The sequence below is a fragment of the Trachinotus anak genome, unplaced genomic scaffold (assembly GCF_046630095.1).
Source record: "Trachinotus anak isolate AG129_WGS33_773 ecotype Australia unplaced genomic scaffold, CSIRO_AGI_Tana_v1 ptg000003l, whole genome shotgun sequence".
NCBI classification, from domain to species: domain Eukaryota; kingdom Metazoa; phylum Chordata; class Actinopteri; order Carangiformes; family Carangidae; genus Trachinotus; species Trachinotus anak.
In genome coordinates, this window is record NW_027273854.1 from 11,697,276 (window position 1) to 11,712,083 (window position 14,808).

General features: G+C 40.1%; 1 protein-coding gene across 8 annotated transcripts in view; it reads left to right on the forward strand.

The window, feature by feature from the left end:
• sun1b (Sad1 and UNC84 domain containing 1b) overlaps positions 1-14,808 on the forward strand; it is a 31,678-nt gene that overhangs the window by 4,720 nt on the left and 12,150 nt on the right. For 2 of the 8 annotated variants that reach the window (XM_071473666.1, XM_071473669.1), the window contains exons 1-4: positions 788-3,309; positions 3,760-3,857; positions 13,995-14,189; positions 14,359-14,606. In XM_071473666.1, the coding sequence (XP_071329767.1) occupies positions 3,298-3,309; positions 3,760-3,857; positions 13,995-14,189; positions 14,359-14,606 (553 nt within the window). In that variant the 5' untranslated portion in view covers positions 788-3,297. Of the gene's footprint in view, positions 1-787; positions 3,310-3,759; positions 3,858-13,994; positions 14,190-14,358; positions 14,607-14,808 lie in introns of those variants that run through there. The other 6 variants (XM_071473667.1, XM_071473668.1, XM_071473671.1 and 3 more) reach the window with 4 other exon arrangements.

The following is a 14,808-nucleotide window of genomic DNA, read 5'->3' on the forward strand; positions in this document are numbered from 1 at the left end:
ACCCCTTCTGTCTTCTTTCTTGTAAACTCTTTAAATGCTCCAGCAGCAGAGGGCAGGGCCCAGTCTCAAGTGTGTGCAGTTGTGTAATATGAAGGTGAATTTGGTTGTTGCTGCAAAACAGCAAAAATACTGGTTAAATAATAATGGTTCTTTCTCAACACTTTGTCATAGATCCATATCAAATGTTTTTATTGAAAAAGCAATACGTCATACATTTTCAGCTTTCCAACGGGAAATTAGTCAAAGCGATAGTTGCTGTATTGACAAAAACAGGATGGGACGGTGTCTGCTTTATCTGAGTGACCTGACACGCTGTGGTCTACTACCTTACTCTAGCAATACACGGAAATACCGAATTACTGGTCAGCACTTGCAGCACTGCAGGCCTTTTTGAGTAATAAGCAGTGCATTACCCACTGTTTGGTTCATTAACACATTTTTGTGTGATCGTAGATCTTTCATTGCTTTGTTTCACCAGGACTGAACTATTAGAGGACACTAATAAGTTTTCTAATACTGATACTAACTTTCCTCTCACAGCAGTTTTGAACTTCAGGCAGCTATGTTTCAGTGTTTAATGGGCACAAACTATACAGGGCGGAGCTATAACTAAGGCCATGTCCTGGAGTTTATATTCTACAACTGAAACTTCAAAACTCAAACATGTCAGGTATCTACACCTTCACACAGGGGTTTTTATAGAAAATAATTAAACACACATAATTGAACAGTTGTTAAATAAAGAGCACAGATAGGTCTTTATTGAGGACATGTGGTCCAACTGCACTTTAATTAGGCTGATGGTTAGGAGAGCTCTCCCTTATTCTCAGTCCATCCTGCAGCAGTTCTAGCTCAGCTGATGCACAGTAGGAGGTTGGTATTTCATTTTGGGGTATCCACATCCAGCGATTGCATCATGATTCAATGCACCACTTGACAAGTCAAAAAAACAAATCCTGGCTGAATTAAAGTAGTGCTCATAGCTTTTGAATATGTGTTTATGCTTATCCCTCTTTTCGGCTAGATGCGGATTTGAAACATGATTAAGATTCTTATGGAGATTTCTGTGGTGGATTTTGGGAAAAGCCATCTGTTTTTTTTGTTTTTTTTGTGCGCGCAGTCTTTACATCATCTCACTGTTAGATTTAATAGCTGAGTAAAATTTGTAGCAGGAGTTAGTTTTTTTTCATGATACCTTTAGACATGATCACCTCATTTCAACCTGCATTTCCATAGCTGTCTTTCGGTGATTATTGGGTGCTAATATACACTCCATTGCCAATTTAACTATATGAGTTTGGTGCTGCTACCCCTTCTGTCTTCTTTCTTGTAAACTCTTTAAATGCTCCAGCAGCAGAGGGCAGGGCCCAGTCTCAAGTGTGTGCAGTTGTGTAATATGAAGGTGAATTTGGTTGTTGCTGCAAAACAGCAAAAATACTGGTTAAATAATAATGGTTCTTTCTCAACACTTTGTCATAGATCCATATCAAATGTTTTTATTGAAAAAGCAATACGTCATACATTTTCAGCTTTCCAACGGGAAATTAGTCAAAGCGATAGTTGCTGTATTGACAAAAACAGGATGGGACGGTGTCTGCTTTATCTGAGTGACCTGACACGCTGTGGTCTACTACCTTACTCTAGCAATACACGGAAATACCGAATTACTGGTCAGCACTTGCAGCACTGCAGGCCTTTTTGAGTAATAAGCAGTGCATTACCCACTGTTTGGTTCATTAACACATTTTTGTGTGATCGTAGATCTTTCATTGCTTTGTTTCACCAGGACTGAACTATTAGAGGACACTAATAAGTTTTCTAATACTGATACTAACTTTCCTCTCACAGCAGTTTTGAACTTCAGGCAGCTATGTTTCAGTGTTTAATGGGCACAAACTATACAGGGCGGAGCTATAACTAAGGCCATGTCCTGGAGTTTATATTCTACAACTGAAACTTCAAAACTCAAACATGTCAGGTATCTACACCTTCACACAGGGGTTTTTATAGAAAATAATTAAACACACATAATTGAACAGTTGTTAAATAAAGAGCACAGATAGGTCTTTATTGAGGACATGTGGTCCAAAAGCAGTTTAATTAGGCTGATGGTTAGGAGAGCTCTCCCTTATTCTCAGTCCATCCTGCAGCAGTTCTAGCTCAGCTGATGCACAGTAGGAGGTTGGTATTTAATTTTGGGGTATCCACATCCAGCGATTGCATCATGATTCAATGCACCACTTGACAAGTCAAAAAAACAAATCCTGGCTGAATTAAAGTAGTGCTCATAGCTTTTGGATATGTGTTTATGCTTATCCCTCTTTTCGGCTAGATGCAGATTTGAAACATGATTAAGATTCTTATGGAGATTTCTGTGGTGGATTTTAGGAAAAGCCATCTGTTTTTTTTTTTTTGCTTGTTTTTTTTGGTTTTTTTTTGTGCGCGCAGTCTTTACATCATCTCACTGTTTGATTTAATAGCTGAGTAGTATTTGGAGCAGGGGTTAGTTTTGTTTTTTTGTTTTTTTAACTCATGATACCTTTAGATATGATTACCTCATTTCAACCTGCATTTCCATAGTTGTCTTTCAGTTATATTTGGTGCTAATATATACTCTGTTGCCAATTTAACAATATGAGTTTGAGGATTTAGTTTGCGGTGTTGCTGAACTGTCGAGCATTACATAGAGAGGTGTTTCTGTTATTCAGTCTACCTTCACTGATTTAAAAAGGGTGGGCCAAATAATATAAACCATCGTCAGTCAAACATGGTATAATTCAACAGCACCACAAACTACAGCCTCTAAACAGGGTGTGAAGTTCAGTCAGCCCCTCAGTAAAACAGCAAACAACAAAAATTGAACATTATAACCTTCATGAAGGTAGGAATATTGCTGGACTTGTATTTGACTGGATTTGGCTGTATTAGGTTTTGCTAGGTGTGTCTAATGCCTACTAAACTGAGTGAATTATGGTAACATAGTATTTGCATATCCTGGAGATTTTTTTTCCCGCCCATTGCCTAAAACTCAGCCCCACCCCTTGCTGTTTCACTCAGTTTCATAATACTGCCTTTTCAGTGTGTGGAGCTCATCCAAGCGTCACTGTAGGAGTAGCTGTCCCTGTGAGGAGTCTGCTTAATACAAAGGCAAGAGAAGATCGTCACTGTCTCTGTCCTGTCTCTACCAGTCATTGCTGTCAGTTGCCGCCTGTTTGCCGACCAGGGGAGAAGAGACGAGTCATTCATTACAGCTTCAGTGGCGTCTGTGGCCTCCGTCAGCTACCAGCCAGAGCAAACATGCAGGAAGAGGTTGGCCAGCCAGCTCTTGTCCACAGTAGCATTGTTGTGTTTCTGGGGAAGAGGAATGTCCAGAGTCCAGCCGCTCTCATTAGGGACTGCTGGTGCTGGGCTTTCTGACATGGTTGTATAGTGTAGCAGTAACTGGTGTTTGTGTTTTCTTGGAGAGCAGCCAAGTGAATAGCGCTAGAATTGATTTGGGAAGAGGCAGGGTATTTGCCTTTACTGTATTGCATTTAATGCGTAGATGCGGCTCTGAATCTGTTTTTAAAATACAGTTGCAGTAGCAGAACTTGAGCTCATTATCAGAACTAATTTGTCTGCAAGAGACAGGCTGAACAAGGTGGTGCATGCATTGTTGTGAGTGTGTATGGAAGTTTGTGCTTATTACCCCCCCCCCCCCCCCCCACCATGTCAGCTTTGGCTTAAAGAGTCCTATCCCTTGCATCCTGACTCTTGCAGTCTAAACAAAGAAGAATGACCATGGATTTTTCACAACTGCACACATATACGCCGCCACAGTGTGCTCCAGAGAACACCGGCTATACCTACTCTCTCAGGTGAGACCTCAGTGCTGTGCTGCTGTACACTTGCTGCAGCATCTAACATTCAGGCCTATGGCAATTTGGTTACACCCTGCTGTCATTTGTGACTTCAGGCACTTCAGAGCTTTAACGAAGAATGAAGCTTTGAAAGTTTGGCATCAACCAGTGTCTCCATATTCCATTTGCTCCTGTATTGTTTATGCTGTTGAGCACTGTTAACCTCAATGCTATTATGATAACTGTTGTCACTTTACACATGTCATTATGAAAGCATAATGCATATAATGAAAGACTTCTAATCTGGTAAATTATTTCAAAGGCTGTTTTACATTCACTACTTTTGTGCTCGTTTTCTGTCTCCTGTTTAAAGACAATATCTTTAAGAGCAATGACTCAACTATATTCTTTTTAGGATGTAGCGTTCTTTGATAGTCGAGCCCTGTTTCTCTCAGCTGAGTCAGAGCTGCAATTATATAGATTAGATTTCCAGTTACATTGGCAAGATGCTACAAATACAGTAACAGCATGAAATGTCTTTAGTTTTAGTTCCATTGTTATTTTTTTAAAAACTTTTAAAGGTTTTGTAAATCAGTTTTTTAGTCTCCTAAAAGAAATCCTGTGGTTGTGGTTTTGATGAGTCAGGCTCATGATTCAGTTGGTGTGTGTTTGTATGCTTAGAGGGGAATTGGGGAGGCTTGCACAGGGAAAAAAACAGAGCATGTACCCTAGACTTATTTATAGATAATTTTACTACATCATAGAATCGGGGTGCCTTAGCTAATTTCTATTTTTTTGCAGCCTTTGATAAGTTAAAGGTATCATAATCAGTTTTGGATTTAAAGTGAATATACATTTCACTCTAACTCGCCTCTCCCATTGTGTGCATTGTTTCTTGTGCTCCTTGTCATCACAACTCAAACCATAGGTGTGGCCGACACTTCATTAAGAAGGTCTGTACAGGTGGAGGAATGTTGTCTCCAGTGCTGTCACTGTTGATGCCGGCAGCTCTCAGCACAGAGGAAGGCATTTGGGTGTGTAGGTCAGGAAATTAAGTATCACCTTGCCCTGTGCTTAACTCGCTTTCTGACTTCAGGGAAATGACAAGTTATTGCATAACTTTTGTGAGCAGAGGCCTCCCATCATTTTAGTGAAAGTATGAAGGTGTCTCATTTAAAAAAAAAAAAAAAAAAAATCAAGTTTGAGCAAAGACCTGTCATTAGGTTTACAGCTGTGTCTTGCAGAGATGCAGAGCACATTGTGAAAACTGCAGTCAGTATTTTGTGCTCTTTCCCATCCAGCTGGATTTATGTTGCAGTCTCTGTCACTTTATGTGACAGTTGTACACATTATTTATACGTTGCGGGAATGGTATTGATGCACAGTGGGAATTTGCCTGTTGGGTGAATTCATGTTGATGTAGAATAGCAGCTAATATAGTAGAGGCTGCAGTTAATGTTGTATCATGATATAAATGGCAAAAAAACAACCTTAATATCCTCATGATCTCAGGTCAGCTCTGTGGAATCCAGTCTTAGTACCTTGTCTCATGAGTCACACTGGACTGAGGCAAACTGAGATGAAAGCACAAAAGCTTGTTTGACACCCAGCTGGAATCTACCAGGTAGACTGAGAGCCTGGAACAAGCTAATCGTGTTCCTTTGAATGCAGTCAGCTGAGAAGCTATTAATGAACCTCACAGTCACAACCATGGCCCTGATCCCAGGATTAGACTAATAGTTTATGCTTCTTGACTAGCTTGTTGAGAGATCTGTGTTTTTTATTAGCCTGTGCCTATTGCAGCTGAGAGGCTAAAGAGTCATAAGCTCTCATGAGAAATAAAGTTGTTAGAATATAAAATGAGACAAAGACAGATAAATGCCTTCAGTCAGCTCATTTACATTTCAAGTAAATAACGTAGTTGTATTTACTTCTTGTTCAAAGCTCAGAAATATCAACCATTCAGAGTCTGACAGCTGATTGTGTTGAGGCTTTAGAGGGTGTCTGCATACTGGATGTGTGTAAAGTGAGCATGCAGAGATGGAGGGAGTCAGGTGACAGAAACCGTTGGCCCATCTGTTGTCAAAACTCAAAAGAGCAGTGACAAGTTTTGTAGCACTGAATGGTCTAAGAGAAAGAGGGAGAGGAGGCTAGCCAATCATGTGCTCTTTCCATCCACACTCAGCTCTTTGAAGACTCGCACATACCATGGAGAGGCCAGTACAACCTGGGCCACCCACCTGGTGTTAATATACTTAATACTGTAAATACAGCCAGGGAAACACTTTTGGGAAACACTAGATTTATAACCTAACAAGGTTTATAATAGAGAAATGGGAGATTATCTGTGCTCTCACTTCCTTACAGCTGCACTCACTAAAGTCTGATTCAGAGGTTTCAGTAAGGAAGGTTGCAGGGTATCACCCCACATTCTCTTATAGCCTGCTTTTAGTAGATACAAGGAAGATTCAAGAAGTATATTCTTGTTGTTTGATCAATGTCTGTCTCATATTGAAGCTATGAAAAGCTTTTATTGTGAATGGACTGAGGAATTTGAAAAATCACCATGTTTTGAAGATAACTCTAAATTCACTTCTTAAATAATATAAATACATATTACAAAATATAATTTTCTAAATAATTTCTTCCTCAGTTCTCTTTGCATTATATACATTTACAGACACCAGCTCGCTGATACACCATTAATGGAAAGAAATTGCCAAGAGGTTAGAAAAGTCCTGCACTGATAAAGATTTCTGATTTGTATCTCAAAGTGGTGCAATGGTTCTTTACACTCTGCAGTTGAGTTTTGAGATGTAGGCTGAGTACACCCATGTCCTCAGAGAAAGCAGGTGTGTGTGCTGTGTATTCACTCACACAGATCCTTCATATTTTATGATGGAGGAAGTAGGTCATTGGAGCTCAGGCCTCTGGTTTGAGTGTTTTTCCCCCACAAGTGATTGCTGAACTGTGACCATAGTAAGCAGCAGCAGCAGTGATCAAGTGACTGTATATGGCTCGCTGAACAGCAGCAGCTGATAACTCATGTAATAGACAAAAAAAAATGTTCAAGAGCAAAAAGGTAGAACATGTACAAACTCAACCTCTTCTCCCAGAAACTGCAGTTTTACTGCAGAATTACCTTTGATCTGAGAGTCATTCAGATATAGTCAGTGATGTCACATTTGTACATGCAAGTCATGCTCTGCAAGACAAGGTTCAGGGATGCAACAACCAAGGCAGGCTTGAGCTGAGTGCACTTTGTGCCAGCTGGACAGCTGCTGTTCACGCTTGCTGTCGCAGTTGTTTTGACATCTGGCCTGGGTGTGTTGCAGGACATGCACCACTGTTCAAGTGCCAAGCAAATGACAGCACCTGGATTTTGGAGACTTGTCCATAGCTATTCCTTGTGAGGGTGAAACTCCCGACAATGCAGGCATCTCTGTAACTGCTGTACTTTTCAAGTTGTTAGTACTACAATGAAAAGGTTGCTGGCAAAAAAAAACAAAAAAAAAAAAACATTGGATGTGTCTCCTTGCATGAATAAGGCATATGCTGAGATATTGTTCATGTCAGCATTTCTGATTCTGTATTAGCCAGGCTTGTGTTATTTTGTGTTAAAGCATCTGTCTGTTGGAGGTGGTACATTATGCATGTACAGTCTCTGCTACTGATCACAGCTTCTCTCAAGTCAAGGAGCTGTTTATAGTCTCTATAGCAACCACGGCAACATGAAACAGCACGCTATAGTGCCATAGCGTGGACACCACAGAGATAGAGTGGGGCAGAAGGAAAGTGCTGTCTGTGGGAGGGAAAATGAGGGTGGGCTGGAACGATCCTAATCACAGTGCCAAATCCTACCCACCCAGAGATAGTTGGATGGAAATTCGAAGGCTCTCCGCTCGTTCCCAGACTCCCAGTTCCTGGCCTCTGGTAAATATAGGCTTCAGCATCTCAAGGGAAAGAGGACTTTCTCTACTCTGTAGTGGTTGAAGGAAACAGGAAGGCAGTTTGTGGTACGTTTGTGCTCTGAACTGGTATTTTTCCCAGAGATCTCCAGTAGCTCTTGCAGCCGAATATCAGTGAAACACTGAGTGCAGTATAATTTCAGTAAACACAGTGTGGTCCCACAGTGTCCCAGGGAGGAGAAAATAAATTGTTGATAATAGGTAGCAAAATACTTTCTTCAGCCAAATTACAACATCTCAACTTTGTCAAATGATTTGTTGATGGCACTGATCTACCTTGTGGAGGTTTAGATACCGTGTAGGTGCACCATTTGCTTGTGCTTGCATTATTCCCATATATCCCATTCTGTGCTGTGTATCAGATGCAGGATAAAAATGAAGTAGTGTTGTAGAACTGATGTCTGACTCAAGGCTCTTTACATTTGGATGTGTAAAATTTTGTTGAATGTTCACATTTAATTCGTTGCACAACGGCGTGCAGTAGACACTGGCCAACCAACAAATGTTTTTCAGTAAGGTTGGAAGTTTTTGCTCCTCCTAAGAGTTCCATTGGCAACATTTTTTTGTGCATGTCAGGGTAAAGGCTTTCTAGCAAGTATTTGATGTGGCTTTTGTAACCACACTTGTGGTTGTGAAGCTGAGATTTACAACCCATGTGGTTTTTATAAGCCCTACCTAAGTTGTCTGTGTGAGTGTTTGTGTGTTTGTGAGACAAATGGTAACAGTATTTTTTTGTGAAGGGTTTTGTGAGGCACTTATGTTACTAGTTGAGCTCACTACAGTAACTAGACTTGCATCCCAGAACTTCAAACCTGTTCCTATTATCAGATCCTTTTCTATGTATGTAACATGATTGGCAGAGAGGTGATCTTATTTCCCATTCATTTTGATGGGGTTCTGTTTTTTTTTTTTTTTTGTTTGTTTTTTTTCTAGCAAAGAGGAGAAAACAGCTTTTGCATTTTTTTTGTCATTGCTATTGACATCTTCATAAAGCCATTAGAGCTTAAACGATTAGTTGATTGCCAGAAAAATATTTAACTATTTTAATGTATTAATCATTGAAGTTATTTTTACAGCAGAAAAATGGCAAACAGTTTCTAGTTCCAGATTCTAAAGCTCTAGTTATCCTTTAATCATCTTTCAGGTAATGCATATCTGCACCAGCAGCCAAAGAGAAATATTTCTTATGAATCCAAATATCATTTTGACATATTCAAATGTAAACCACATCTGCTGTGTAGATGTTAAAGAACCAGATCATTGTCCTTGCATGTAAACCTGATGTTTCATTGTGTCAATTATGACGGGATATAATTATTTTTGCATACACTATGCAAAGCAGGCAGTAGGTAGGTGGGTGGATGGCAGTTCCCTTCAGTGGCAGCAAACCAATCTGGAAATGTAGTTCTCACCAGAAGTTTTGTTACTAGAGTTACTTCTTCTTTGTCTTCAGTGGCTCTCTGGGTAGATTTGAAAGAAATGATGACATTCGGGTTTTGCCTCAGTCATTTTGGCAGCTACTGGGAACCCCACATTGCTTTACAAAATCGTCTCTTGCTGTCTTCAGGGTATGATATCCTGACAAGCCATTAAAGGGTAGAAGCTGAACTGATGGCGCTTTCACCCCACGGGCAGATACTTTCTTAATGATGTGAACACATTCATCATTGTTGTGTACATCTGGATGAATGGCTGAGATCCTATCACTGTACCCAGAGGCTGTCTGCAAGATCTTATTCCATTCCAGTTATTCCAGTGTACATTTTTTGTAAGCCTGACATGGATCATACTTGGCACAAATGAGATTTACTTTCACACCTGTTCGTGAGGCTATATGTTTTTATTATCAATTTATCTTCCAATTATTTCCATAATTAATTGTTTAGTTGATAAAATGTCAGACAATTGTGAAAATTGCTCATCACAATTTCCCAGAGCTCAATTTAAAATAACGTGTTTTGTCTGAACAACTGTTTAAAGTATTCAGTTTGCTATCTTGGATGACTAAATGTTATACTGTTTACTGTTATAGGTAGGTTATGAAATGAGCTTGAATCTCAAAACTTTGCTGTTTATTGTGGGACATGTATTGTAATAGTGTTGTATATTGTATTATTATCTGATTCCCATCAACCAGTTCATCCTGCTTCTGTGTTGCTCTGCATAATAATAATGTGTGTGAAATACCAAAAAGCAAAACATGAGCTACTAGCATGCAGATTTTTATCTGATCAGATGCTTAGTGTGGTCGTGCATTAGAAGAAAGCGGGCTGTGCCCACTGAGTGTGGGAAGAGTATCAAAGCTTTAGTGTTATGTAAGAGCTTCCAGGAAGCTGAATATCAGGATGGAAGGGTCTTCTTTTTCTCTGCACTGTCTGAGGTTTTTATTTGTGTCTTCGCCACTCTCTTCTGAAAGCGTAGTGTCCGTCTCTATTTATATCATTGATGTAGGCCGTAGGAGCCACCTGGAAGAGTGGCACACAGATCAATTTGGATTGCACAGAACAACTGAAAAGAGTTAGCAAACTAATTAATCATTGTTTACTGCTCCTGAGACAGACTGGGATCTGGGTCATTTTTATGACCTCCACCGTCATTTGTCATTTGCAACAGCCAGGGCCAGTTTTGCCCTTGTGAACGTAATATCTCGCAAACTTCTTTAAGGGGATCCCTTCAAATTTGGCACAAATGGACCCAGGCATGAACTGATTCGATTTTGATGGGAAAAATCAAAGTTCAAGGTCAAAGTGATCTCACATTCAATTTCATTGCATTCATTCATTTCATTCATTGCAAAAATATTGACTTGAACTCCGGGATGAACTGATGACAATTTGGTGGTCAAAGGTCAAGGTCACAGGTTTTGGCCACAAGTCACAAAAGTTATGAGACAATTTAACACGTGTCTAATAGGATAAAATGATAAAGTAATGACATTTTATATCCAAATGGTCAAAGGTCAACTTCACTGTGACATCATAATGTTCTGCAAAAACACCTCGGGCTATTATTCAACACTGTAATTCAGGAAGATTGTGACCATATTTCCTGCAACTTGGCTGGATGGCATACAACCGCAAGGTGGTAATTGAAGTTAAACATTGTTTTAGTTTGTTAAAGGAGGACATGGTTGTGGGCACAGTGAAATCCAGATAAGCGATTGGTGGTTGTGTTGTTTAAATAAAGATCCAATTTGATGTGAGTTGTCAGGCAGAGCAGAAAGTTGCATTAATGTGTGTGCCTGGCTGCAGGCTACACAGCCAGACAAGTGTGTGTCCTTCCTCTCACACACCCTGCCCCCCACTGGACAGGGCTTCAATAGCTCAGGCACTTAGCGTCTCAGTGTAATGTCAATAACATTACCAATGAATACTGAATATGTGTTTGTTTGTATACAGAAGAAGACATCGTACAGTGAAATGGTTTTTAGCTCAGGATGTAAACTAGCAGCAGTCTCCATTAAGTTAAGTTACTCTGCAGTGTTCCCTGCAGCTGTATATTCAACCCAAAGCTTTGCCAGTAAGATTTAGTTTTGTGGCATTTTCATCGTCAGCTGGAGTCACTGACTGGATATTTTACACTTTTCACTTTAGACTCACTTGGATTGAGCCATTTGACACTTTCACAGTATTTTTATAGCACCTAGACCTGCTTTAGAATAAAAAAAAAAACAAAAAAAACAAAACAAAACATGGAAATCTGACTTTCTTCCATGTGGGACCTTTGACTGCTTTTTGGCTCACTTGGTCCACTGGAGTGAATTTAATTCTTCAGAGTTTGAATGTCTGCATTCATAGCAGACTTGCAAAAACAAACTGCACTGTCCCACGGCTATTTTCCAATATTTTTTTTTTTTTTTTTTTAATTTGAATAAGACAATCAATGTGATGTGATGGAAAATTGATTGTTTTGTTGATATCTGGTCCACTTGTGTTTAGCTACACCCCATTTTTGTCCTTATGTGCCCTCAGGTTCTGGTGTTAAATGGCAGTTCAGTTCCTATTGAGATGCATTTTCTGCAGATTGATACAGATACATTAGTACCAGTTGCTGTAAATCTCAAATTTTACTTGATAGTGTAATTGTGCATAAATTAAAATTTGGTGTTTATCTGTAAGTAAAATGGCATGAGTTGGCAATAATTGCTCCTGCAGGTAGGACTAATGTCAGTGTTGTTTTTTGCTGCCTCCTTAAATTATTTAGTTTGGCATCGCATGGCAATACTACATGTTTGCATTCCTTCTGGATGAGATTTTTTTTTTTTTTTTTTTCTTTTTCAGGGAAGGACTTTTACCTCATAGATATGTGTCTGAGAAACCTCTAGAGAAAGGTGTGTCATGCAGACACCCAAATACAGTCATGTGAGCAAAGAGCACGAGTTTCATAGTAAATAGAACTGCAACAATGTTAATTTAATCTACTACTAATTAATAGATTAGTAAATCGACAAAAAAATTATTGTCAACTATATTAATAAATATTTCGAAAATCAAATAATTGTTTAAGTCATTTGTTAAGCAAAAAGGTTGAATATTTGCTGGTCCCAGCTTTTGAGATGGATCAATCAACATTGATTACAGTAATCAACAAAATGAATGGCGGATTAATTGATAATGATAATTGTTAGTTGCTTTTGTATTATGTTTTCCACTTCACATTGGTTAATCTTGCAAATCCAAGGCATTAGTTTTATTTTTGGGGGACAGACAGACATCAGTAAAGGGTTGTGTTGTACTGAAACAGGTATTCCACATAAATGCACATGGAAAGAAGGGCTCTGGTTATAAAGACTGGTACATTTACATGAACTCTCCTTGATAAGCAGTAGAAGCTAGCTCTGCTTGTCAGACCAACAGGATGCAGAGGGAAAGCTGCTGCCCTGCTCATGTGTTCAGAGAAGAGCCAGTTGGAGCAGGAGGCAGAGCGAGGACGAAAGCACATAATTGGCTCTCGGTAGGAGTGTGTAATCCTCAGGGTTTAGAGGCAGAGGGAAGGCCCAAGAGCAACATGCACAGTACACATACACATGCAGACATGGATTTACATACTGCTGCTAGTGCTCAGTCTACAGTTTGTCCCGTGTGCAACACTCTGCCTTGATATACTCATGCTGAGCAAGGGCCACTGACAGGGACTGTCACTGTGCTTTAAACCAAACAGCTCTTGTTTAAACAAGGACGTTCCCTCCTTTCCAAGTGTCTAACAGGAAGTTTATTCTCTGTCCTCCAGTGACAGATAAAGTGCTTTGCCCCTCCTCTTCATCCACCCTCCCCTGCATGTCTGTGGAGTTATTCTGCTTGACCTAGTTGAACGACATGCTGACATACGTACAGTGTGCAAAGAAAGTGCAGTGTGGTCAGGTCATTTCAGTTTAGCTTGTCATATTATAAGTGATCACAAAGCATCAATATTGTTAGCTGTAAGTGAACACAGCTGAATATGAAAAAAGAGATTTTGCAAAATGTAACCTGTTGGACCACAGTAGAGAAAGAGGGCACAGTCATTGTATTTTTTTTACACCAGCAAAGCAGGACAATAGAAATAGTTTCTATAACTATAGCTCTAGTGAACAGTTGCTGCCCTGTTGCCTGTTAGTCACGTTGGCCTACTCTGCCAGTGGGTGTGGCCCTGTGAGTCACAGCTGAACAACGCATGGCAAAGTCAAAAATTACAACATTCATGGTGTGTTTCCACTTACGGTTGGCTTTGGATTGCAGTGAGTGGAGTAGATTTTTTTTTTTTTTTTTTTTTTTTAGCCTCCCATGCTTTGGGGTGTTTACTTTCAGAGACACGGTGTACTTTATTGTTTTTTTTATTGTTTTCTCCCTTCCTTGTTAGTGACTCACTTCCTGTCAGGCCTACTGCCAGTCCGCTCCTGTGTTTTGTTTGTTTTTGTTTTAAAAAAACAAAAAAAACAAAGAGCTCCTCTGAAGTTGACTTGCTGAAGATGACACACACATCAGAAGTACAGGATATCCCTCAGTATTGATTTGAGGTTGAGAGTCGCTTGAGGCCTGTTTGTTGTCTCCAAATGGATTTCCGTGCAGCAGACATAAAAAATCTTCCCACCATGTGATTAACTGTTTTGTAATACCTCGTCTCATCAAACTTTTTGTCTTTATCTTTCTCCCCAACTTTTCACCTTTCCTGCTCTTTCTGCTAAACTCTTCCCTTCTGTATCTCTCAGCTCCAGCTACTCCACAGCGGCGTTAGAGTTTGAGAAGGAGCACCAGATTGCTCCTGTGTACGAATCACCCAGGATGTCACGGCGGAGCCTGCGACTGCAGACCACTGCCAGTCACTATGGAAACGAGAGCCTGCCTGATTACTCCCAGAACCACAGCAACAGCAGCAGCTACACCAGCACCAGGAGAGAGACACGGTGAGACTAGCAATGGGTACTAACACATTCGGTTCATCAGAGAGCAACAGAAAATATCAGCGTTTTTATCTATTTGTGTCTAAATATTCTACTCATCTGAACCTGCCTCAACCTCTGTCACGCAACGAAACTCACATCTCTTATTTGCTTGCTGTCTCTTCTCTCCCAGGACACTGCGGAGCAGAAAGCAGCCGTCCAGCTCACTGTCTTTATCCCTGAGCCAAATCGCTACACCGAGGAAAACCCTCTCCTTCTCAGCTGTTAGTACCCCGATCAACAATAGCAGCAGCTTTCAAGAAAGCAACACAGTGGCTGATGCCTCCCTGCACAGCTCCATCCTGGACCAGTCCCAACTGAGACAGCGCACCATCACCACGACCACCACCACCACCTCTATGTCTGTGGATGGACACTGGGGTCAGTTGGATAGTATAGATTCCATCTCAGATGACCCATTAATAATTGGGTCCAATTAAGACATTATTTGAGCATCTTTTAATCATATGAAAGGTATAGGCAGGATATGTGTTCATACATTAGTGTAAAGTGTTATTTATTGGATTAGTTATTCTTGGTTATTGCTGAATTGTCATAAGGGTCTCGGTTCCCCTACATTTCA